General features: G+C 44.8%; 1 protein-coding gene across 5 annotated transcripts in view; it reads right to left on the bottom strand.

Moving 5' to 3' along the window:
- The window catches only part of LOC144158353 (uncharacterized), a 40,161-nt gene that overhangs the window by 10,315 nt on the left and 5,637 nt on the right, over positions 1 to 24,209 (bottom strand). For 2 of the 5 annotated variants that reach the window (XM_077689204.1, XM_077689208.1), the window contains exons 3-6: positions 18,070 to 18,220; positions 17,947 to 18,009; positions 16,182 to 16,331; positions 16,059 to 16,121 (exon numbers count right to left, since the gene is read on the bottom strand). In XM_077689204.1, the coding sequence (XP_077545330.1) occupies positions 16,059 to 16,121; positions 16,182 to 16,331; positions 17,947 to 18,009; positions 18,070 to 18,193 (400 nt within the window). In that variant the 5' untranslated portion in view covers positions 18,194 to 18,220. The remainder of the gene's footprint in view (positions 1 to 16,058; positions 16,122 to 16,181; positions 16,332 to 17,946; positions 18,010 to 18,069; positions 18,221 to 24,209) is intronic. The other 3 variants (XM_077689206.1, XM_077689205.1, XM_077689207.1) reach the window with 3 other exon arrangements.

The raw sequence follows: 24,209 nt of genomic DNA, 5'->3' as shown, positions 1-24,209 counted from the left end.
TAGCCTCAAGCTGTGCGTAAGCAGCATGTCAACGATTGGTGACACTACGTAACCACCTTTGAGAACTTGTTTATTTATTTCATTTTTTTATTTATTTGATGCCCACAGCGCCATAAGACATTACAGTGGGAAGAATACATGATTACAAGACAGAACAGAAGCTCAATTTGCAGTAAGTACAGTACAGTTTAACCAGTTTGTAGCAAGTATACTCAATACACAATGGAGAGCACATTGACAGAAATGTACGAAAAATTCTAGGGGGTAACATACAATCAGACGAAAACAAATCCTTTGTTAAGTATTAATACAGCACTCAAACAAAACACCCATCATCAACCGGACAATTCAACTGACTCTAACAAAGGAAACAATGAATCACTACCAACAGCAGCAACGATCGCTAAAGGCAACAAATTCCACTGGCAAACCGTTTTAGGGAAAAAAGAATTACTAAATGGTGCTGTCTTACATCGGTACTACCGCACTTTATAAATGTGATCGACGCACCCAGATACGTAATGCAGTGAAGCAATGCAACTGTCATGAGAAATACAAGTTCAAGATATATATAACTCATGGAAAAGCTTCAGACGCTGCTTAGCCTGGCGTGTAGCCAATTGTTCCCATCCTAAAGTTTGCTTGCAGCGCGTCATGCTGAAGTTGTGACTCTTAACAGTGTTTCCCTGGAAATAACAGGTGCCCATGTTTTGCACTTTTTCAAATTTATCTTTATCAAGTGCAGTGGGCGGGTCCCATACGCTACTCACGTAATCAAGTATCGACCATACGCATGATTTCTACAGTAATGCCCATGTGAACTGGGGAAACTCACGCATGTTTCGCCGAAGGAACCACAGGATCTACACGCCTTAGCTATCGTATAATCACCATGACGGTGTCAATACAGAGTGGGTGTGAAAAATACGCCCAAATACCTATATTCAGAGACTATTTTTAAAACCTTCTTGTTTACAATATACGAAGGCGAAGCTTCAGCCTTCTTTCTAGAAAACGTCATGCACATTGTCTTCTCCAAATTAAGTTGCATGTGCCATTTTTCACACCATGTATTTATTTTGTCCAAGTCGTCTTGAACTGCGCCCCGATCACTTTCGCAGTTTATTACTCTATAAATGATGCACTCATCCACAAACACGCTCATTCAGGGCGATGTCATTATTATAAATTAAAAACAATAATGAGCCCAGTACTGATTCCTGAGGGACCCCGGACGTCACATGGTAGTGGATGACTGTTCACCATTCACAACGACGTATTGCTGCCTTCAATTTAAGTATTCGGGAATCCAGTTAAAAACTTGAGGGTTAAGTTTGTATTGGGTCATTTTCTGAAATAATAAATTATGAGGGACCAAATCAAATGCTTTTTTGAAATCCAAAAAAATGCAGTCGATACTGCTTCGGTTGTCCAGCTGCAGTCACACGACGACATGCTAGCTCAAGAGTAAATTCAATTAACTGGGTAACACAGGAATGGTCCTTGTGAAAGCCATGTTCACATTCATTTAACAAGGAATTGGCTTCCAAGTGCTTTATTATTGACGAGTATACGACATGCTCAAAAGTTTTGCAGCAAACGGGTTTTAAGGATATAGGACGATAATTTGAAACAATTTTTCATAGTCATGATTTGTGAATAGATACAACAGCAGGCAGTTTTGAATCACTAGGCAAGGAACAATCGCGTAAAGATTTTTCAAAGATTATTACTAAATACCGGGACACTATGTGCACAGGATTTTAAGAGAGCATTAGGCAGTCCGTCAGGTCCAGAAGCTCTTGATAAATCTAGACACTTTAGCAGGGTTTCAACTCCTGGCTATAAAATACAATATCATCCATCTGAGACTCGCCTGGAGAAGGTACAGATAAATGGTACGCGTTTGTTGGCATACCTGAGATGGAAAAAAGAGCTAAAATACGAATTAAAGCTTTCAGCCTTTGCACTTTCAATGACGACACCATTCTGTTCCAGAGCAGGGATTGAGAGAGTCCTTTTTCTTTCCTTTCACATATTTCCATAGTTCCTTTTTATTTTGCTGAAGTCGTGATTGAAATGACTGAAAATACGCAGTTATCGCAGCTGTCATAGCACCGTTTAATTGAGATGCAATTTCCTTAAGCTTACGAAAATTTGGAATGGACGGATTGCGCAAATGACTCTAGTAAGCCCTTTTCCATTTCTGTGCTAAGGCATGTAACTGTTTTGTAAACCATGGCTTGCTTCTTTGATGCCTTTTAGATAACGAGGACGGCACGTGACGGCCACATAGTTCTATAAGCTTATCTTTGAAATTGGACCAAAGCTGCTCTACTGAAAGTGATTCTGCAAGTGTCACGAAGACAACAAAGTAATTGTCAAGCTCGGCTGCAATTTCATCAGTATTTGCCTTTGCATAATTAAATATATGCCGGCTGTTAGTAGCAGTAGTACTTTGATAGGTCATGTTCATTTTACAGACAATAGCTTCGTGGTCTCTAATTCCTGGTATGACTACCGTGGACAGAACTTTGTCGTGCATTTGTGAAAAATAAATCAAGAACGTGATTTTCTCTCATTGACCCCAAAACAGTCTGCGTAAGTGAAAATAAGTAAACAATATTGGCCACAGCAATATATAGCCTACCAGTAATTCCTAATAAGGCAGGTTGGCCATGCCAATGAAGAGCAGGAAGGTTAAAATCTTCAGCGACAACCATATAGTTAGTTTTAATTACTTATAATTGGCTCGTAAGCTCCGATAATGTTTCTACAGAGGCCTGCAGTGGGCGGTAAAAACAGCACACAGATAACGCTTTACCATTCCGAAGTCTTATTCGACACCATACTGCTTCGCATGTGCTGTCCCGCACTAGTTTGACACGATGCAACGCTTTCGTCAACCAGTACAAATACGCCCCCACCATGGTTATTCCGATCTTTTGTGAAGGATACAAAGTTGGCTGGGAACACTTCACTGTTAGCTACACTCTCATCAACCCACGATTCTGTTCCTATTACAACTAACGGTTAAACAGTTTCCAAGAGGCTACTTAGTTAATAAACCTTATTCTTAAAGGGACAAACAACCGATTTTCGTCGAGTATATATTCTCTATTCCGAATGAAAGGGCATCACTTAAAGCACCTTGACAAAAAACAGTTTTGCTGATAACGCCCTAAAACTTTTTAAATCAAAATTTTTAGATCTACGTGCCGTATGTGTCCCTCCCAAAAATAATGCTGGCAACCACGACGTAGAGTAGCTCGGCAACATACTTTTGTCTGTAGGCGAAATGAAAAACGATATTTAAAAACTTGTCCCCAGCTAAAAAAGATTGAATCGCAGGCTTTCCTGTTCCTTTATGTTTTTTTAATGCAATGGTCTATTTTGCACGAATGCCCCATGTGTTGGGATAGACAATAGGTAGAATCTGGCTTCACGTTGTGGAGGTGGGAAGTTCGATTCTCCCCTGTCACGACGTTTTTTTTTAAGCTGCCGTTGGGAAACTGAAATTGAATATTTTGCAAAACAAACGCCCCTTACTCAGGCAGAACCGTCAACTTGTTCATGAGGTCTGTTTACTGAACGCTGCCGTTAATTCTGGGCATGGAGGCTCAGTTAGCCACACTGAGAGCAACCCTGCGGCGGCGGGCGGCATGTTCAAAAATTTTCAAAATATTGTTTACAAATACATATACAATTTCACCTTGTACAAATACTTGTTACAAGGTTTTCAATACGTAAACAAATGTTTCAGCAGTTACAGTAGCGGGTTGGTTTGCAGGTCACGTGACAGGGACACATATTGTAGTGTCAAGTTTCGACACTACGATCCGCCACCCTTCCAATTTCAGAAAGTTTGCTGCCAAATTAAAATTACTTCCGCCAGTTTGTTTAGAAATTGCTTGTGGTTACCGGGCTAAATAAAATGCCAGCTTTCATGAGCTAGAGAACGTATACGTGACAAAAATCGGCTGTCTGTCCTTTTATACTGCGGCAATTGACTACAAGAAAAGATATTTTGCCAAACAGATCGCTGCATAGTCACTTGGTTCGTATGACTTTTTCAGTACTCTCATCATGAACATATTTGGTTTTGTTCACGTAGAGGGTGCCGTTTTTTATAGCCTGTCTGTCATCAGTTTTGTGTTCCCGGGCGAATTTCCAAAGCTGTTGTCTTATCGTTCGCCTTTATGAGGCTGATATGAGTTCCTTTTAGATTCTTTGCATTTATCAAAAGCTCTTGTTTTTCTTTGCAAGATGCAAATTTTGCAATAACAGGCCGAAGTTTGCCCGGCATAAATTTGCCGATTCTATGCGCTCTTGCAATGAACTGTGGTGAGATTCCGAGCATAGTTGTGCTATGTTTTTGACGTGTTTTTCCGACAGACCACGTTTCCCGGCTATCGCTGTCTGCTATTCCGTATAAAATAAGATTACATTGCCTACTGCGATTATCCAGTTCGTCTACTTTTGACAGCAGAGACTGCATACTGCGTTTTAGATGGTTGCGCAGCTTTTTATATTAATCTACTGCTGCTTCTACTTTCGGAAATCCTGCAACTGCTGCTTCCAAGGACGACATGCGCTTCGTCAAGGCTTCTAGAGCAGCTTTTTGGGCTATTTGATTTCTTCCAATGCTATTAAGCTGTTCTTTTATTTCAGTTTGCCCATCCAAAATTTTCTGCTGTGTTGCCTCATCAGGCCCGGGGTTCATTTCAATATCTCCACACAACAAGAGCAAAAGTAAATAAAAACTCCATCGCCGCATCAACAGGAACCGCCGTTTTGTGCAACAATGTACAACAGAGTGCGACCTTACACAGTCATACAACACTTGGGTGGAACTGGCAAAAGGAAAAGAATGAACTTTTCGTGGTGTAATACCGTATTTACTCGCGTAATCCTCGCACTCGCGTAATCCTCGCACCCCTAATGTGAGCCAGCAAAACTTGGATTTTTTGGTTCCTCGCATAATCCTCGCACCACCAACTTTGCAGCGGCGAAAGTTGCCTGCTCGCGAAACCCGCATGGTGCATGCGCTCTCCAACACGCGCCCTCCCCCGCCGCCTCTCCGTTCGGCGGAGAGCGCTGTGTATTCAAGGCCATCCAGGCGCCCTAACAACCTGCATGGCTACACCCTAACAGGCGCTCTAACACGCTACTCACACTGTCCTTGAGCCGGTTTCGCATGCGCGCAACTAGACGGCGTTCGCGCAGCCCGCTGTCGTGTCGTCGTGTCGCCGTCGTGGTCCCGTCGTTGAGCAGCAGCAGTCAGTGAGTCACTCGCATCAGTGGTGGATAGCTCGCTGCCATTATCAGAACTTTTCGATCGCTTTGTTTTATGCTTGGTGCCAATCGGTTTGCTTTGTGCTTGGTGCCGTTTCGCCATGGGGAAGAACGCCAGCTACACTGCCGCTTTCAAATTGAAAGCGATAGAGTACGCGATCGAACACAGCAACCGCGTCGCCGGCAAGCACTTCGGCGTGCCTGGCGGCAATTTCATGATCGCTGATCAACGGGAGACTGTTTACGATAAGATAAAAAGAAATAGCTGCTGTTGGCAACACTGAGCTTACATATACAAAAAAACGACCGCTACATTTAGCGGGATTGGCAGAAGGCAAATTGGCAACACTGTGCACCGAATTTTTTTTCCCCCGCATAATTCTCGCACCCCTAACTTCACATTGACTTTTCCGAAAAAAAAGTGCGAGGATTATGCGAGTAAATACGGTAAGCCACTAACCTGCATGAACAGCAAAAATTGCTAGACCGGCTGATCCATCGATGTGCCGGTTCCACGCCCCGTTTTTTGTCTGGCACTTGCTTCCTTATGTAGTGTAGTCGCAGCAGGCCGCGTCTGGATCATCCCATTGTTTGAACACTGGTCAGTCTACGCTCGTTACAGCGGATCCAGCAACAACGGACTTTCGCTTACAACAGACCATTTCTGTTGGTTTGTCTGGTCCCCACGCATTTTAAATGGAGTCCACTCTACTCATAATGGACCCGCTAGAGCAGACTATCATCTACAACAGACTAAATATTAGGCGAAAATTGTTTCTACCGAATGTTTATAGCGGACGTCCGCGGGGCCGGCACCTAATGTTCTTTTTTTTTGTTTATTTTGGCAAGAAAACTGTTATGTCTGGCAACATTGCTGGCAGCCGAGTCGTTGGCGCAGCCAAGCCAAGCCAGTGCCAGTGGCTTTTTTTTGTGCGACCAGCGGCATGAGCGGCAGGGTAGCTGATTTCGCTGTTGGATAAATTAGGCGTAATTAACGCTGTTGAACATGGGTGAAAAACTGCCAACATCGCCAGAAGTTGTCTAAGCAGACGATCCGCTCTACCGTCAAGAACAAGGCCGCTGCCAATAAACGCGACTTATGTGAGATTGAAAACAGGGCTATTGAATACTCGAACTGGTGCATACGGAGGCGAGTCTGCCCTCATCAGTCTTTTTATGTAATAAAAACTCTGGTTAAGTGAATTTCGGATTTTAATATTCCCACGCATGCATCGTTCCCGTTCCGTTCGGTGAAAAAGGTAAGAAATGCTTCAAGTAGGGGGGTTGTTCCCGATCCATTGTGCGCAATCTGCCAGCAACCGTGCGCAGTCCAACTGGTCTAACTTTCAATTTTACAGCTGTTCGTCATCAGATTATTTCATTACAGCTGTTTCAATGACCAGACTAAAATCGCTAAAAATATAAGCTGCCTTGAATGTCAGGCAGCGATCCGATTTGTTGACAAACGGTTTCGGGAAAACCTGCCTCGTCATGAGGGGATTTAAAAGAGCCTAGCTAATGCTGATAGCCACGCCTGATGTTTTATAGCTGGTTAATAATTGCGCCTAGTTATAGTGCTGCTAAGCTTTGGAAACGCTGTTTACACGATTCTCTGCCCTCGCGGGAACACTGTGCAGAGGTGCTGCAGGCGTGTAGAAATGTAGAAAGAACAAGGTGGATGTACTATGCATATGCAATATCGTCAAAGTACCCACTTTGGGGCTCATACCCCCCCCCCCCCCCGGTCGGATACTGCATACTTCGGCTACAGCAGACGTTTTTTTCCGGATTCAGAGGGTCCGTTGTAACGGGCGTAGACTGTAGTGGGCACTGACTACAATCAGCGGTTGCGCAGGTCTTCATCCATCCTCGGTCGTTCGTTGATTCAACGCTGAAGCTTCAAGAATCCTGGTTCCCTTGACTGTAGATAAGTGGGAGCTCCGACGTTGCAACGCAGTTAGCCTGCATGAACAGCAAAAATTACATGACCGGCTGATCCATCGATGTGCCGGTTCCACGCCCCGTTTGTTGTTTGGCGCTTGCTCCCTTATGTAACGTGTAGTCGCACCAGGCCACGTCTGGGTCATCCCATTGTTGGCGACTGGTAGTGGGAACTGACTAAAATCAGCGGCTGCCCAGGTCTTCATCCATCCTCGGTCGTTGGTTGATTCAACGCTGAAATTTGAAGAATCCTGGTTTTCTTGACTGTAGATAAGTGGGTGCTCTGATGATGCAACACAGATAGCCTGCATGCACCGTAAAAATTGCGCGACCGGCTGATCCATCGATGTGCCGGTTCCACGCCTCCAAGCTACATGACGGGGCTGCTTGTAAGCTGCACAACAGGGGAACACAAGTCATTGCTCTCGGAGCCAAACGAATGTGCTGTTTAGAGGGAAGTCTCCCGTCGGGCGCATCGTCGACAGCGGGTAAAATCAGCATCTCGAGTCAAGGCCAAGGATAAGGTCATGCGAGCAATGTTCAAGCACTGTGAACAAAACAGTCATTAGTCGACCAGCTGCAGTCACACAAGGAAAGCACATTCTAATCACAACAGGCGTCCCTCCATCAGCGACCGTAACGTGTGATGTTGGTGGCGTCATAACTTTGCTTAAATGGTGGAGAAGATGAGCACTCATAACAGATAAATGCAGTACTGTATCGACGAGGGCACTGACAGGAATGCTGTTAACTTCCACGTTCAGTAAATTGTTCCCGGTAGCCGAGGTTAAGAAAGGATTTTCGGGCATGGTCGTTGAAACAGCATCACATTCGGAAGCTGCATTTGTTAGTTTTCCGACGGTGGATGGCCATAGCTGGACAGAGACACGGGGCGATGGGGTTGGGGTGAGCGGGATTGGCGTCTTTGCGGCGACGACAAAGGGGCAGAAAATCGGGGCGTATGTGCATCGCGCTCATCCATGTAATGGCAAAGGAAAAAGCGAGGACAGTGATTGTTGTCAGGTGTGGAAATGTCGGTAGAACGGTGGTTCAGCGAGGCAGGGCGGGGCGACTGCATCGAGCGACTACGGCCGTATCAAGCAACGTGGCCTGGACGGCAGCAGTTGAAGCAGATTGGGCGGTCATCAGGGGTTCACCATTCCGAGGGATGGTGAGGTCGGTAAATTGGAGGCATAAATTCGTTCCGGGAGGCAATTGGCGGCAGAATGAGAAATGATGGAGCATGACTCGCAGAAAAAACACAAGGGAGGCACATGTTTGAATTTTCCTGACGAAGAACAGCTTGTAAAAGCGAAATGGTAGGCTAGTTTCGGGTGTGTAGAGGGGTGGCGAAATTGAAGTCATGGCTTCGATTTCACGCCGGACAATCTTGGTGAGGTGTTCTGGGGTTGTGGGCAGAAGTAGCCATTGCGGAACATCCTCGCACGATGAGGCGGAGCCATGTTTGGAAGCCTGGTGAACTGCTGAGCAATTCGGCGGGCTTTCACCTGTTCAGGGGTGAGACACCTGAGTTGGATTTGGGAGTTTTAGGGCAGCGAAATCTTGATTTTGGAGCAGAAGAACCATGAATTGTAGCAGAAGAACGACATTTATTATGACACGTTAGGAGCCTAAAAAATCAAATTATTGGCAACTCACGGGGGGAAACTGCACTGTTTATTCGATTTTGAACCTACATAACACTGAAACAGCCTCTCAATAAAGTTTTTTTTCTACCAGAGTATCATAAGGTACGAACTGCACTACCTTTTACAAACCATTTTTAAATTATTGGGTTCTATGCATAAATAGTGGAGCGCCATTGAAAATATCGAATTGAAAAACTAAGCAATCGTAAGGCACTTTTATTATCATGGGAATGCCGAAATTGTTATTTTTGTAATCCCAGACTCGGCTTTACGCACAAGGGTAGAGCCATGGCAAAAGTTGCGCTAAGGGAGGTGAAAGTCGTCGCACCCCACCAGCCCTTCCATTTCAATCCCCAAGGTGCATATTAACTACGATCATAATTTGAGCAACGTTGGTATGTTTAGCCGCCTCCCTCTTGGCATTAAATTTCACTTAAGATAAATGAACAATTATTACTTGCGGGAAATATTACCCTGTCCCGCTATCGGACACTGCTTGAACATTTTGCGGCGATGTAGCCTGCGCCGCTGCTTCTGCAGCGTCGATCGTCTCATTCCCGCCACTCGCAAGCTCTCTGTGAAAGGCAGCAATATCTCAGCGTTTTATAACGCCGCAATGAATCCGAAATTTCACTTCAAGCTCGCGCTGGCACCACACTCAAAGCCCAAACACAGCGAATTCGCGGCGCCCTGTTGTTTTTGATGAACTCCCGTCTTTCGAGTCCCGCAACGTACCCGCAACAGATCAAATGACTAAATGTAAACCCAGCCACCCCAATAACTAAAACCAAGGTAGAAATCGGAGAAGAGCACTCTGCCTGAACCACAAGCAACTGCTTTGCCCAGCGGCCATGTTTTTACATTTTCACCACACCAAGATGGCGGCGCCCAGTAATGTCGTTCCGGGGATACGGTGCTCCAGTACTTGCCATTTTTTCATCAACTTGCACAAGTAGTTTGACGCCTCAGTACACATAAGTATTTTTTCTACAGGACTTTGGAATGGTTTTTGATGGGAAAACTTTATGCGCAGCTGTGTCACCCCTGCCTGTTCGAAGCAGTGGCACAAAACGGACTTGACGGTGACGCAGTCTTTACAAACCAGCAGGTGGAAGCCGTCGTCAGCCATGCCTTTTCAGAAGGTGAGAACCTTCTCTGTGTCGGCCATGTTCGGATCTTCCCTGAGGCGACGTGCTTGCGCTTCAGTGGACGCCTGTGCGTGAGACGCCAGTTCGTTTTGACAAGCGAGCTTGCGACCAATGGGTTTGGAGGCAGCCCAGCTATTGACTTCGTGTTCGTTTGCGAGGAACCATTTCTTAGGTGTTTAATATTCGACATTCGCAACCGTGACACTGGGATCCCATCAGTTGTGTGTGCTCGCCCGCTCAAAAGTCTTGATTCAATCCTCCACATTGACATCATCCGTCCCACAAAAAGCGGCCGGGTTCATGGGGCTACAACATGACAAATGGTGGTGTCAATGCATTTCTGGCGTGGTCAGTCATCTCGCAGTAGCAAAGGTGGCGTCCACTTCAAAGCTCTGTGGCATGTAAAGTGAACCCCTTCAGTGCTGAGCTGGGGTGATAGTGAGGGGCCACAGTCACCCACTCGACCAATGGAGGAGAGGTGGCGGAGAGGTGGCGAAGTGCAACGGCCTCGACGGGGATGAAGCTGCACCTCAACCACAATGTCAGGATGAAAAATAAGGCATATTTATGATATTTCCACTATTCACAATGGTTGCTAATGCAGCAGCGCATAGACAAACGGTTCACAAGTTGGTCAATCAGCTTCCTCTCCTTCCTTGAACCAAGCACCGACCAGTGTCTCTCGATGCTGCTACGTCTTAGCTGTTTGCCAGAGTATTTTGGTCAATCAACTTCCTCTCCTTCCTTGAACCAAGCACCGACCAGTGTCTCTCGATGCTGCTACGTCTTAGCTGTTTGCCGGTGTATTTGGAGCGTCACATAACAATATAAAAGAACATTTAAATTTAGATTACCCAACTTCACTTTCATTAAAAAGAATGGAACCCAAAAGCCTTGCATGGAAAAGGCAGAGTAACTTATGCAGGGGTGAAGCAGCTTAAACATATGTGGGGGCAGTTTCTGGAGCAGCAACATCTAAATTTTGTAGAAAAAGGACCTCAATATGAAGCAGCCAACGACATTTCGAAGGAGCCTAAAAAATTTAATTTTTAGTAAGTGGTGGAAAACTACACTTTTTAATCAGTTTGCAGTACACACTGCAGAGAAACAGCATTTGGAGGAAAACATTTTAACAAAGTATTACAAGGTACAGGACGTAAAATGCTTTCCCATAACAGTGAGTTGAGTTTCAACTACTAGTTGCCTCTTAAAACTGTTGAAACATACTCTTTGCAACTATGAAGACACCAGGTGTGGGCTTCGACCTCAGACGCCACAGTTTTCTTGAAATCTAGCTCAGCCAGGGCAGGATAAGGCTGAAGGTACAAAAACTCTGTTATAAAGAAGCCTTTTACTGGCTGTAAGATATGTACTGTATTCTTACAAACTGCTCAAATTTTATTGAGGCTCTATGCATAGATGACATAAAGAGATATCAAATTAAAAATTCTCCAATCATAAAGTAATTTTGCTATCATTTGATTGCTGAAATTCTTATTTTATAATGCCCGACTGTGTTGTAAAGCAAATGTCGCGCAAAGCGAACCGATCGTCGTTGCGCCCCACCACATCAATCCCCGAGGTGCACATTCACTACGAGCGTAATTTTATTAACGTTGCTATGGCTAGCCACCTTCCCTTTGGCATTATATTTCACTTGACATGCACGTATACGCTTCGAGCGCTGCCTGTAGGGGCGCCACTAAAATCCCCCTAGCGGCCCGTTTTGAAAGCAGTCGCGGGAGTCGCCGGCCTGCTCACCACTGTCGCCGTTGCTTTTGAGACACGTTTGCGACTGATATTTTCCATTTGTCATCATCATCATCATAATCACCATCCTATCTACGCCCACTGCAGGGCAAAGGCCTCTCCCATTATTCTCCAATTGCCTCGGTCCTGTGCCAACTGTGACCAATTTATCCCCGCAAACTTCTTGATCTCATCTGCCCATCTAACTTTCTGCCACCCCCTGCAACGCTTGCCTTCTCTAGGGATCCACTCTGTTACCCTTAATGACCAGCGGTTATCTTGCCTTCGCATTACATGCCCTGCCCATGTCCATTTATTCTTCTTAATTTCTACTAATGCTTTAACACCAGTTTGCTCCCTGACCCACTCCGCTCTCTTCTTGTCCCTTAATGTTACACCTATCATTTTCCGCTCCATCGCCCGCTGAGTCGTTCTCAATTTAAGTTGAACCCTCTTAGTGAGCCTCCAAGTTTCTGCCCCGTAGGTGAGTACCGGTAAGATGCAGCTGTCATACACTTTCTTCTTCAGCGACAATGGTAGGCTGCTATTCATTATCTGAGAATGTCTGCCATATGCACCCCACCCCATTCTGATCCTTCTAATTATCGCTGCCTCATGGTTGGGATCTGAGGTCACAACTTGGCCTAAGTAGATATATTCGCTTACCACTTCCACTGCCTGGCCACCTATCTCAAACCGCTGTGCTGTCCCGAGGTTATTGATCATTACTTTAGTTTTCTGCATATTAATTTTCAGGCCCACGATTCTACTCTGTTCGCCCAGTGCGGAAAGCATGCTTTGCAATTCGTCCCCCGAGTTACTTAGCAAGGCAACGTCATCAGCAAATCTGAGGTTACTGAGGTATCCTCCATTAACCCTTACTCCCACCTGTTCCCGATCCAACGTTCTGAATACTTCTTGTAAGCATGCTGTGAATAACATTGGAGAGATTGTGTCTCCTTGTCTGACACCCTTCCTTATAGGTATTTTACTAGTCTCCCTATGGAGGATGATGGTAGCTGCAGACCCATTGTAGATATCCTCTAGTATTCTTACATAATGCTCATCTACCCCCTGGTTCCGTAATGTCTGAATGACTGCTAGGGTTTCGACCGAGTCAAATGCTTTCTCATAATCTATGAAGGCTATATATAGGGGTTCCGTATACTCAGCGCACTTCTCTATCACCTGATTGATCGTGTGAATATGGTCATTGTTGAATAACCTTTACGGAACCCTGCTTGTTCTTTAGGTTGACTGAAATCTAAGGTTGCTGAGATTCGGTTAGCGATTACCTTGGTAAAATACCTTGTAGACGACTGACAGTAAGCTGATCGGCCTGTAATTTTTCAAGTCCTTCATGTCGCCTTTCTTATGGATTAGGATGATGTTCGCGTTCTTCCAAGATTCCGATACCATTGCGGTCATTAGGCATTGCGTATACAGGTTTGGAGGTTTGTCAAGTACAATTTCTCTGCCTTCCTTCAAGAGGTCTGCTGTTATCTGATCCTCACCAGGTGCTTTGCCCCCTTTCCTTTCTTTCAAAGCCTTCCTTACTTCTTCGGTCGTTACTGGTGGGATGTCTATCTCCTGTGAACTACTGTCTCGTTCGGCATTATCTTGTATGTCCTGGCTACTGTACAGATCCCCATAGAACTCCTTGGCCACTGTGACTATTTTATCTCTATTTGTGAGGACATTGCCTTGCTTATCCTTAGGTGCATACATCTGATTTTTCCCCACGCCAAGACGTCTCTTCACTGCTTTCAGGCTATTTGTCTGCCATTTGTATGCGTTGGAAATACATATTTCTGTGGTGCAGTCACTTTGTTCGCAAATGTGGTGTATTTACGAGAGTATAAGCACGAGAGTGTATAAGAGTGAATGTGGTGTATAAGCGCCAGGTGCGTGTCACAAGCCGGCATCAGGAAACCTGCCTATGCATGGAGCTGATTGTCATTCCACTGCACTGAAATTTACTGTATTTTCCGGTCTATAAGTCGCACCTTTGTATAAGTCGCACCCCCTTCAAAATGAGTTTTTGCAAAAAAAAAACGTATATAAGTCGCACCGTTGTATAAGACGCACCGGTATATAAGACGCACCTGTTAATTAGGTAAACTCATAGAGAATCAGATCGTTAGAAAGTGCGGTGAAAGTACATGGTTGTGGCGGCCGCCACCTAGTAATGCATCCCCCTGTAAGCAGGGCTAGACACGGGCATATAACATCCAAAGTCTGGACATAACTACTTCTCAAAAGTGGTTTATGGATACACACAGATGACATGTACTTACGGACTGCGTTTAGGCAAAAACATCGAGATCTTTTTCCTCAGACTCGCTAACAAATATTTCAGTATCTTCGGTGGGAGTTCCACCGGTGCATCACTGCCATCCTACGACTCTCTGTCATCTTCGCCAACATCGTCACCACTCGCGGACCAGATTACTCCGTCCTTTATCAACCCGGCTACAACTGTTTTTGCAGAAATGGAGTCCCAAGAGACCCATTTGGCCACCTCTCCATACGTCGCGCGTCTCTTGTGTGCTGTCGTAAATATACCAACAACAAGATGGCAGTGCCTGGTGGTGACGTTCTAAAGCTACAGCGCACCAAAAGTTGCACTTTATCATCAACTTGTACAAATCATTTGTCCTCTCAGCTCTTATAAGTATTTTCCAATGGTCCTTTGGAATAGCTTTTGATGGGGTTACTTTGTAAATGCACCGAATACCACATGTGCAAACTCAAAACATGACTTTCTAAAAACAACCTTTGCGACATTTTTTGCCATCTGTTGCCTGTGTTCTATCAATTAGTGATTGATCAATCAGTAAAACTGGTAAAAACATTGTCACCTTCCTTGGAAAATCATGATGTCAAGTTGGCACTTTCTCCCCTAGAAACTGATATGAGCGTCAAAATCCTAGCTTAAGGCTGCATTGGAGCAGTTTGGTGCAATTTTAGAAATTTTCATGCCCTTGGAGCAGCTTGGAGCAGAAAAACGAATCTGCATCAAAACTGCACAGTATGCACAGCTGTCTCACCCCTGCGATGGTGATGGTGGTCCAGATGGTCTGCCAACAGTTCCTACACTGGCAGTAGCAAGATTTTATCTTTTCCAAATAGGGAAAACAAATGTACAACTCTGGTTAAACACACAAACGCTACCACTAGGCACTATCAGACAGTATTGCATACGTCCACGACAAAATTTCTAACACCAGAACTCTTTTGATACATGCTGCTTAAAACAAACATGGTCGATTTCTAACTTAACTAATCAAAAAGACTACGAAAAAATTACACAGGTAATGTCCGTGTATTTTGTTTCCAGTATCGGTCAATTTGCTTTTTCATTATGCTACATTTTCTTTAAGACCACGAGCAAACTAACATGCAACAAGGTCCTATTATAAATTCAGGCTTCACACCATTAGCCCACAACCTAGCTACTAAACTACTAAAGTGTTACCCGATACACCATCCTTTAGCATACCACGAACTAGAATTGCCACATTTTGTGCACTTGAAGTTGCAAAGAAAAAATAGTTCTGGCATCGATCAGCTTGGGCCCACCCGCAACGAAAAGAAATTTCGCAAAAGTTGTTCGTAACACTTATAGCAGCGGAGCTGTCGTACAAGCCGGAAGTACACTGTTGCAAAAAAAATACCATGAAAATTCCCAGCTCTCGTAAGTGCATGCCTCGCGGCTACTGCCGAGTACCCGGCTTGTGCAGTGGCTTCAGCAAACAAAACAAAACCACCAGCGCTGTCATCAGTGCTACAGCACATGTAAAAAACAACTGCAGTGCTAATGCTAAAGATGAAAAGACACCCTGCTTGGGAGAGGCCCCGCAGCCGCTACATTTTTTAGAGGCCAGTATGTATGATTGGAGATAGGGCTACGAGTGTTCCAAGCCTTCCCGAGACGACTTGCAGATCCCGCCTCACTACTGCCTCGAGTAGATGAGGAAGAAATAGTGGAAGTCTACAATGCTGAAGATGACTTTGCATTCCCCACTCACTGTGAAGAAGATGACGACCTCTCGGATGCATATGACGACGAATACTAGCACGAACAACTATGAACATAAGCAATAATGATGAAACTTAACTATGTGCCCAGCATTGCTCAGCTACAAAAGCTTTGCCATTCATGATTTGATCATGAGTGTGAGCTTTCCTCTAATTTTTACGATACGAAGTTTTCTTAACTACCTTGCCTGCTCTGTGAGATACTCATAATAGAAACAATAATGAAAAGTCCGACCTCCAAATCCTGCCTCTGTTTGGGAGCCAGCACTGATGAGTGATGTCAGAAAACACTGCGTACCTGAAAAGAAAAATATTAGTAATGCATACAACCTAGCGGTTACAAAGAAGAGGCTCATACCTATTGTACTTCTGGTAATGGCTGTCTGGGAGTAATGGCTGCAGGAGACACCCTGGCTGCAGGCTGTATCCAGAGGCAGTGCCACAACACAGCTTCTTGGCATCGATAATGTTGCATGTGGCATGCTTGCTGTTGTTCTTGCAGTGTCTCCTGGAAGTAAAAAACAGAAACCACAGAAGAAAATTCCCACAACCCAGCTACATGCAAGAGAACCAGCAACAGCCCAATCGGTACTTTCCCACTCTAAAGAAAACGACACGTACACAATTGAGCCCACTAGATAGGCCTTTTCAGACAGACAAATAGATAACAGATCAGCTTGCCTGCTATGCCAAATTTGCCAACTAATCATGCATTTTTCTTATCCTTCAGCCAAACTGTTGTTTACAGAGTAATATTGCCGAAGGAGCGCCAATTAGATGTGCTACTTAGCTGCTAAGAGCTGTTTCTCCATTATTACAGTCTCTTATAATTGAACTTTTTACACACTTGACTTCTCATAATGAATGACACAATCGAAGCCATTTCCGTAGAGTAGTTCATATGACTTATTACTTGCAAGGTATGATTGGAAAAGCAAATACCTTCTCATTTTTTGTCAGGAGGAACATTTACACACTACCACGAGTTTTTGAATTGTGGCAAAGGGATACAAGTGCACTTGATATCTGAATTATATTACTCATAGTGTCTATGTGAGAGCACTATCCCTGACCCAGGCACCACATTAAATGACCAACTCAAAACACCCAAAATGGTTGACATCACAATGTAAAAAACAGCGTTGAACAAGACGTTAGGCGAATTTGGGCGTAAGTGGAAGTTTGACAAGGAACTACCAGCCTGCGGGACTGGCACATCCCGCAAGTTGGCTGCATAGTGCCATCAATCATATGCCGGACAGAGCTTGTGCCGGTGGCAGGTATGCAAAAAATTTGAAAAGTAAGTGGCAAATTGGTAGAATTCCAAATTACGCACTGGTTTTCTGTCCTTTTAGGACATTTATTTTGTTTCTTCTCAGGATGTAGGCCTCCTTTACTTTTTGAGGGCCTGGCATTATTCTTTGCCCGCTTTTTAGTCAGAGGACACAGTGCAGCTGGCAGCATTAGTACCGAAGCGAGTTGCGGGCATGCCTGGCGACTGTGTCTGCTGAAGGCCGTGTCTGTAAAACTAATTTCACAACGCATGCAAAATGCCAGCTGAAATCACGTATCCTTTCTTTTGTATCCACCCTTGTATTTTCTGTTTTTCACGCTCAAGTAGCTGCCACCCCATGTACCAAATCGTACGAGCCCTCACATCTACCTGCAGGAATTGTCATTTCCATTTCCAGTATGCGGCAGTGATATATTTCAGAGGACGCTTGATGACCACGAAACAAAACTGCAAAATGAGCCTAAAAACAATATCCCGTTGAAATTTTTTACGTAAATTTGAATTCCTACAGCAGTTGCTGCAGCCACAACAACGGCAGATAGTAATATTGCAGGAGCACAGGCTAGCTATGTGGTTGAATACTGGCATTTATGGCGCTCAAAACAGCCACTGCCTGAAACTGTGGAATTAATCCTCACAATGACCCCAAATGCACATCCATTAAATCTCCCCCCCTTGGTGTGGCCTGCCCAACAGCTACAACAGCTTTGCCATTGAAGTCTTGAGTGTGAGTGCAAGCTTCCCTTGACTTTTTATGATAAAAATTTTCTTAACTGCCCTTCCTGCTCTGTGAGATACTCATAATAGAAACAATAACAAAAAGCCACACCTCCAAATCCTGCCTCTGTTTGGGAGCCAGCACTGATGAGTGATGTCAGAGAACACTGCGTACCTGAAAAGAAAAATATTAGTAATGCATACCACCTAGCGGTTACAGTGAATAGGCTCATACCTATTGTACTTGTGGTAATGGCTGTCTGGGTGTAATGGCTGCAGGAGACACCCTGGCTGCAGGCTGCATCCAGAGACAGTGCCACAACACAGCTTCTTGGCATTGATAATGTTGCATGTGGCATGCTTGCTGTTCTTGCAGTCCCCTCCGCCTGTGAGAGCGATAGTTCCCTTTCACTCCACCACGTCACCTGTGGCACTCACATTTTGGTGATGTGGCAGTGGGTTGGAAATAAAAGCAGCAATGGCGTTCGTGCACATAGAGATCTCTGTTTGCATGAATGGGAGCTTAGCGCAAAAAAAAGACTAAGCTCCAATTCAGTATGTACCAACTAGCCCAACAACACGTTCTGTCTCTGTTTTCATACACAGCTGTCTTGTTTTAAAATAACAGTTTAGCTGTTTGTTACACTTCGTGCGGGGTATACATGTGTTCTTCTGTGAGTCTTGCACAAATTAATGTGAAGCCAGTATTTCGTTGGCCCCTTGAACTGCCCTTGTCGCACACTTTTCATTTTTATTGAAGTACATACTGCAAACTAGAGGCCCAAGAAAGAGGGGCATAAAGGTGTGAACATCAAAGATACCAACAGTTCAGAATACTACATGCGGCAGCAATTAGAAACAAAAAAGTTAAAATAAGCTAAACATTTGCTTCTGTTCATTCAACAGAGGCAAGACATGTGTAGCTGTACTGTTCCAGTCGATAACATGTGCAAAAAAGAAAATATAAAAGGTTGGTAGCATAGTTTAAACATTTATATGATAATGGCGAATAGTATTTTGAGTTATGCCACGGTTTTTGCAAGTTTCTAGCATAATACGAACAAACTTAAAGGTGTTGTGCCACCAAATTTTAAGTCCGTAAAAAGCCTGCTGTAGGCTTCCTCTGCATGCAACAACCATCAACACGAAGTGCTGGGTACAGCAAGCGCTTAATATATATTTTAATTCGCTTCTAAAAATTACCTAAATGCTCTTCTGGAAATCGGGACCCATCGCTAGCGCCACTAACCATGACGTCAGTGAATTGCCAGCGCAGCAAAGTTTGTGACGTCATACAACGCTAGCGACTCGAGCGACGTGAACGTGAACTCCAGTTACCAGAGTTTCTTTGGTCGCTTGGTCGTATCGACACACTATACCGATACGACGGCGACGACGACGCGACGCCGACGAGTCGTTAAAACATCGGCCAACTGCCGAATTGCCAGACCGCGTTGTCACACCACGCCGACGGCGACACAAACACGTCGGCCGATGGAAAGTCGCCGTAGTGTGACTGACTCGCCGACCGAAGACGCCAACAAAACCGGTCGCCTGACTGGTCGCACGACGCGTCGTCAATCGACCGAGAAGCGAAAACTGCGCCCCGACAACGTTCGTGCCGCAATGAACGCGGCTCTATTTTGTTAGTTTCTGGAGGGTAATAAACTCAGTAAGTTCCATGAAGCCCATACAACTCAACACTAGCGCTAATGCGATCCGTATTTTGGCGTTCGACGCTTCGGCCGTGCTCTTCGGCGACGCCGCTACCCCGGAATGCGTGTGCGATCGGCTCGCCTGTAGAAAATATAAGGTCAGTTTCGTGCAGAAGAACAGTTACGTAGGGTAATTTGGGTAATAAGGGATCAGTATCGGCAAAGGTTTTTAACGTAAAACGTAAAACCAAAGTACGGCAAGCACTATCCCTTCAGTGCAAAATCGCAGTCGCAGCCGGGCACACTTATTTTTGCGAGCGCTTTCGCAGAAGAGAAGAGTTGATGGCGATAAGCTGTCGCGGGGGCTTCGCGGAACCTTGCTGCGCAAGCGCTATTTAAAAAATGTGAGTTTACAAGCCAGGAATTCTGTAAACTAGCTAGTAAACACCGACGTACGACTCCAAGGGTGGGCCTCCATCTAGTACACCGGCTATATCGCGGGGCGGAATCGTTTGTTCGCTGGCTCAGTGGTCTCGCGCGTTCCGCCCATCCGGTCAACGTTGCCGGTTCGATTCGTGGCAGAGGCAGCTTTTTTTTTTTTTTTGAGCGTTTTTTTAGCATTTGTATGGTTTGCAAATCCATGGTTTTCATTTGTCTGCATCCGAGGATGCAGACGAAGAATCCGCGTCGGAGCTGTCGCGGCTTGACGTGACGAGTCGGCGTGTTTACTTCCGTGGTGAAGCACGTATGTGGGGGAGCAGACGCCGCAGTAAAGTCGCAACGTACCGCAGCGCCGCCGTGGCAGAGCCTCCTCGCAACACTGTGACATCACTGCTTGAATCAGCGCCCAGAAACCGAAACCGAATCCTGTTCACATGAATCGTGCGATAATAAATTTTTCACTCAGAATATGTGCGTGTGAGAGAATGTATCATGCTTTCTAACGAATTATAAAACGTTTGCAACAAAGAATGCACAAGCAACAAATTTGGTGGCACAACACCTTTAAAGGATTGAGACTGTTTTTTCCCTAATGTATGAATCTCACCAGTTGGTATAAGCTGAGACAGAATACGTGCGACTATAATTTGAATTATCAAGAGCAAAGATATGTCAGGTGTAAAAACTCTCCTTGACTAATGTTTGAGTCCCATAAGCTTACACGATGTCCTAAACAGAATTTGTGCAATTATATTTAAAATAAATAAAGTCAACAAGCTTTCCTAAAACATTCTCAAGCAATTCAATATTGTTTCTTCAAGAGAGGACTGGAACTGAGCCGGCATTATGAGTTTTATACCAAATTAAAGTAAGATACAACAGTAATCTTTCGCTGGAGCATAAGTGAGTTGATGCCTCCATGAACACAGTTCATGACCGACAGATAAAGAAATACTGGTTATATGTGACTTCCAGCTCAAGCTGCCAGTTTATGCAATACCCAAATAAATATATTTCTGAGCTTCTGTGACAGATTTCGTGAAAAAGGATAAAAATTGGAGTAGATTTTTTATTGTGGATATAAAGGGAGATTGGATCATCCAGTTTAAACAAGGTGGCCCATTTTTGACTACCGGAGAGGAGGTTACCAAAAATAGTGAAACTGCGTGTAAATAGCCTTTCAAATGAAACAATTCATCACAAAAAATTTAAAGATGGGACCAAGGGTGCTACGCCAGGAACCATTAAACATAGCAAGAAGCCTGTCAGCTGTTTGCTCCATCTGAGAAATAGGCAGAAACCTAAGCTATAGAAAGGAAGGAGGGGAGAGGGTGAAGCATGTTGAAAATTTATTTTTTATAATTTGGCCAGGCGGTGGGTTCGAACAGGTTGTGTGAGTAATTAAAAAAAACTTTTTTCCCATTGCATAGATCCCTCATGTGCTAAGTATATGGGCAACATTCAAACTTTGTGTATGGGCACCTGTTTTTACAATCCATGAACAGTGTTTGTAGCCTGTGCTAATTGCAAATAGAAATTGGTAGTGTTGAAGTCCGCATAATTCCCAGTGGACAACTGTACTGGAGATATGCAGCAAAGGACACTGAAATGCACCAGTTGGATTCTGTCCCTGTTACAGTTACTCACTAAGTAAAACTATTGGCCTGGCTGAGAGCCTTCGTAGAATCGTCCAGAAAAGGTGCTCTCGTGGAACCCAAAGAACCATGTAAAAACCCGGCATCAGCTATTACAATATCCAAAAAACAGCGCGGCCCCGATCGGTGAAACTAATCCTGTTATTGCTAGTTGCTTACAATTGCTGGCAAATATTCGTCACAGGATGAGACGTGTTGGGTGTGGCAGGGATAAAGAAACAATCGACCACATAGTAATAGGATGCCAAAAGATTCAGCCAGATAGAATTGGGGGGAAAGTCCTACTTCCTGAGGCAGTGGGCTTCGCAATTGATGGAGGCATTAACTGGTCAGAAGTAGGTATTACTAAGCAGCGGCTAGAGTATTGGTGGAAAAAAAGCAGGGAAGTCGATAAAATAACATCCCAGCTAGGGGTAGTGACAGGGCAGAATTACAAAGAAATTTGAATTGAGGGTCTAAATTAAATTCAAACTTAGCATTCGCTGCGGCATCCTAGGCGCACCATGAACCTGTGTCGTCGTGGCCCCAGCGGTGGTGGTCGGGCACCTGCGCCCAACATCCATGCTCCGTTGAACTTCGCTTCGGCAGCCCGAAAGGACTTCGTTCGTGTCGAGACCTACCTGGGACCTCCAGCGGCAGCGGCTACCAGGCGGTAGCCAGCGAGGAAACTTCAGGACGCGCGGAGCGTGTGCCGCCCAAGGAACGAACACCGGCATCAACAATACGATGACGGCTACCACCGAGTCGCGGCAAAACAAGGGTGCGACACGTTAGCGCCGACAACCGGTGTAGGCCAGTCCAATAGGCACGTATTCATAGGACGGAACTATGGAGTTGTGATTGTAGAGAGATCACCTAGAAGGTGATGGATTTAATGGATTTGAACTAATGGTGTAGGTCTTCATTGTACAGACTTTTGAATTTTGATTTGAATAGTATATTGGGATTTTTAGTTAGGGATTTCAGTGTTTATTGGTTGACTGCAACTGATTTATTAAGTGGTTTGTTTGAGGGTTTTTCTGGTGCAATAAATGTGTGTTTTGTCAAACCCGTCAATGGCTTTCCTGCATCCATCTCTCTAAGCTGGTCAAGACACCCCCACGATCCGTTCACGTGACAATAAAAACAATTATTACCCCTCGCTTTAAGAGTTATTTCTCAAAAAACTGCTTCAGCTTGGCCACTGATGCCCTGTTCCACAACCCTTGCTCACTTCTCATAAGTCTGCTGTTCATCACCACTGCTCAATTTTCTCGGCACACTTTTCACTTCAGACTTCACTTCACCTTCCCTTTTTTTCAAACTTGCCTCTGGTTCACTCCTGTCCTCAAATCGTTACCATTTTGTTCACACAGACTTCACCATTTCTTCAACCAACACCTCACCTCTCACACTAATCTACTTTCGCAATCGATTTCGTGCATACACCGAAATCAAGCACTTTCACACATCTCAAATTTAAAACCACTCTTTATCCACATTTCGCAACTACCGCATGTATGGCTACACTTTATGTATTTACACCAACCTACTCATACAATCTACTCGAACACATCAAATATCTAATATTCGACACCACTATGTCTCAATCCGAACTTCGTCACTCACTAATTCATGTCTTTATTATATAGATTTACTCCAACCTTGCCTTTTCACAATAGCACAATATTTATGCTTCACAATAGCACATTTCACAATAGCACAATACACAACTTATGCGTAACCGTTATGGGTCCTACTTCTGTCCGAGTCAACTTCAGTGTTCCGTCAGTTTTGTTGATTTTGGCCTTCATCTTAACATTTTTCTCCTTCAACCACTCAGAACTCTTGGCTACACTGTTGGCTCGGCTTTGATGCTCACCAATATTCATTCGTCTCCCCGACCTACGACACGAGCTGTCTCCAGAACTTGCCTATTGCATGCTTTCTCTGGATTTTGCTCGACTCGCACGCTCTTTGTTTTTGTCTTATTTGCATGACTGCGCTGGCGCTCTCCTATGTAGTTGGTTGTGGGGCTTGGCTGAGGGGCTGTTTACGGAGCCATCCATTCGTCTTACAGGCCTTAGCTCGTCGTCTGTGCGCCATCTTCGTAGCGTGCCCTAACTCTACGAACTTCCCAGCTACCCTATCTCTTTTGGCACACCTTCGCTCATGCGCTCTAACCTTCCTAGGCATCAGTCTCCTTTCCCTCATTCGCTTCGTAGGATTTTGCAAACATGGCTGTTTTTTCTCGCGCCATTGAGTTTCAGCTACCAGCCCGTCTCCTGCATCCCTTTCATTCTGCTCCCGTTCTCGCTTTCCATCGACGTCACAGAGCTCGGACATGGGGCGCTGCCCTGGCAGGTCTGAAATACTGGTACTTGGCTGCACCCTAGGGACCGCATTGACAATCGCAGACTATGAGCTGCCCGCTTCACTGTCCAACCGCTTCACACAGGATTTTTCGAGGATGACAGTACTTTAACTAGCCATAGGCATTCCCAAAAAACTACAACCTTCCTGCCGGCCACCATTCGTACCACTACCCGGAGCGGCAAGAACCTGGGACTGAACTAGTGATTTTTGAGCAACTTTTAAATCAAATGAGTCAACTGCACCAGGGGCATATAACCCGCCTTTGCCTG

This window comes from Haemaphysalis longicornis, unplaced genomic scaffold, assembly GCF_048455015.1.
Source record: "Haemaphysalis longicornis isolate Haplotype H1 unplaced genomic scaffold, Haemaphysalis longicornis Haplotype H1 scaffold_10, whole genome shotgun sequence".
NCBI lineage: Eukaryota > Metazoa > Arthropoda > Arachnida > Ixodida > Ixodidae > Haemaphysalis > Haemaphysalis longicornis.
Note: the sequence above shows the minus strand (reverse complement) of the source record. Positions and strands in the feature narration are given on the sequence as shown.